The 1,873-nt window shown below is 61.1% G+C and overlaps 2 protein-coding genes across 2 annotated transcripts in view; both read right to left on the minus strand.

Moving 5' to 3' along the window:
* The window catches only part of LOC109391112 (serine/threonine-protein kinase LMTK3-like), a 21,853-nt gene that overhangs the window by 16,475 nt on the left and 3,505 nt on the right, over positions 1 to 1,873 (minus strand).
* Positions 92 to 1,867, minus strand: LOC109391115 (serine/threonine-protein kinase LMTK3-like). The gene is made up of 3 exons (XM_019658387.1): positions 1,675 to 1,867; positions 658 to 791; positions 92 to 393 (listed from the first exon to the last, which is right to left on the minus strand). The coding sequence occupies exons 1-3, from the start codon at positions 1,748 to 1,750 to the stop codon at positions 220 to 222; spliced, it is 384 nt and encodes a 127-aa protein (XP_019513932.1). The 5' UTR covers positions 1,751 to 1,867; the 3' UTR covers positions 92 to 219.

The following is a 1,873-nucleotide window of genomic DNA, read 5'->3' on the forward strand; positions in this document are numbered from 1 at the left end:
TTGGCTGTCTCTGAGATTGAGATCTAAGCTTCCCTCACCACTGATTGCCCCACAAGAATCCCCAAATCTGGTTTTGGATTAAGTAATTGCTTCCACCAAGATCATCTCTGACTCCCTCTAGGGTCAAGATTCTGGGGCTCCCACCTCCCCCTTTCCCCTTGGCTGCTTGGAGCCTCAGCTCCCTAGCGCCCGAGGGAAGACTCTCAGGACCATAGAATCCTAGTCAAGATGTGGGGCAGTACCTGAGTGTGATGGCTGCGGGGCAGGCATCGGCAAGGAGACCTCAGCCAGCGGGAGAATGTAGACATCAGGCAGAGACTGTGAGGAGGAGGTCTCCTCCGCTGGGGGAGTGTACTCCCCAGAGCAATCCTCCCCTTCAGGGTTCTCAAACTCCTGGGGCCAGGAGGGGTGAGGAGGGGAGAACACAGGACTGAGACATGCCATCATCCTTCTTGTCAGTATGTCTTCCCATCTTTCTTATAACTGTCCCCAGCAGCCCAATTTCCACCCCAAGCCTCCGGATCTTGCCATGACTTTAGGACCAAAGGTGCTCTCGGACACGATTGACTGCCCCTCTCCCTCACTAACTACCTGGGTTGGGGGAAAAGGCCTTGCTGGAGTCTTCCTCCCCACCTTGAACCCTCTCATGCACCTCACCTTGAAGCCGACATCACCCCGTTTGCAGCACAGACAGGTGAGGAGGAGGAAGATGAAGGCCAGTAGGCCGGAGCAGGAAATGAGGACCACGGCGTAGGGAGGAGCCAGAGGAGCCCGGCCCAGGGCGAATCCATCTGTGGGCACAGGGCTGGGCTGGCGTCCCGGCTTCAAGCCCCTGTCTCCCGGACTCCATGCCCCTTCCATCCGGGCCAGTCTTGACTACAACTCCCATGACGCTCAGTAACCAGAGGCCCCTTGTCAGAGGGGCCGGATAGCCCAGAGCATTGTGGGAGTTGTAGTTTGCAGCCCTCTCAGGTGGTTGGGGGTGGGGTCCCTCATTTTGCCCCAAACTGGGACCCCCCCCTACCCCATCACATCACCCCAGTCTTGGATGAATTCCATTGAGGACTGAGGGAAGGAGGAGTAATAGTGGAACCTGGAGCTCCCAGAATTTACAATACGTTCCTATCGACAGTCTCATTACCCCCTGTTTGGGGAAGAGGATGAACCCCTAACTGCAGGCTGCAAGAGGATTCTTGCCCCATGCTGCAACCCCCTAGTTAGGGGGGTTGAGGCGTGTTTCTTTTAAGGACGCTTGAAGCGCACACATCTCTGTTCCCAGCCCAAGCCCCTGAGAAGGGAACCCCGCAAGCCCTGGGTCTCCCCAAAGCTAGAGACAGCCTCCAGTGCTGTGTCCGCCTTAGAAATAGTATTCCTCCCCGCGGCCCCCAATTCTCCCAGAGGCCCTGTCCTTCCCGGCTCCCTGCACACACCTGCACACACACATGCGTGCACACACACATGTTGCCCAAACGGACCCCCTCCCCACCCAGCCCCCAGCCTTCCTCCCACAGGCCCTGCTGACAGAAACACCATCCCCGCGGCTCCCCAGGCCCTGACTCGACTGCGGGAAGACGCGCACACAGGTGATGGAGCTGGAGCCCCGCGGACACACTCCCGGGCAGGCCGGGATGGGGGTGGGGGCCGCTGGACAGCCGGATGGCCGGACGGACTCACCGGGGTGGGCCGGGGACGCCAGGCAGCCGGAGGCGGAGACGGCCGCGAGGAAGATGAGGGCGCCGGGGGCAGGCATCTTGCCGAGGATGGAAGGGAGGTGGAGGTGGTGGCGGCTGGGGAGGAGGGGGGGGCGGGCCCTCAGCCCCCAGCCATGGGGACCCGCGCGACCCTGGCCTCCCCCCGGCCCAGGAGAGGGGCA

The sequence above is a fragment of the Hipposideros armiger genome, unplaced genomic scaffold (genome assembly GCF_001890085.2).
Source record: "Hipposideros armiger isolate ML-2016 unplaced genomic scaffold, ASM189008v1 scaffold_283, whole genome shotgun sequence".
Taxonomy (NCBI): domain Eukaryota; kingdom Metazoa; phylum Chordata; class Mammalia; order Chiroptera; family Hipposideridae; genus Hipposideros; species Hipposideros armiger.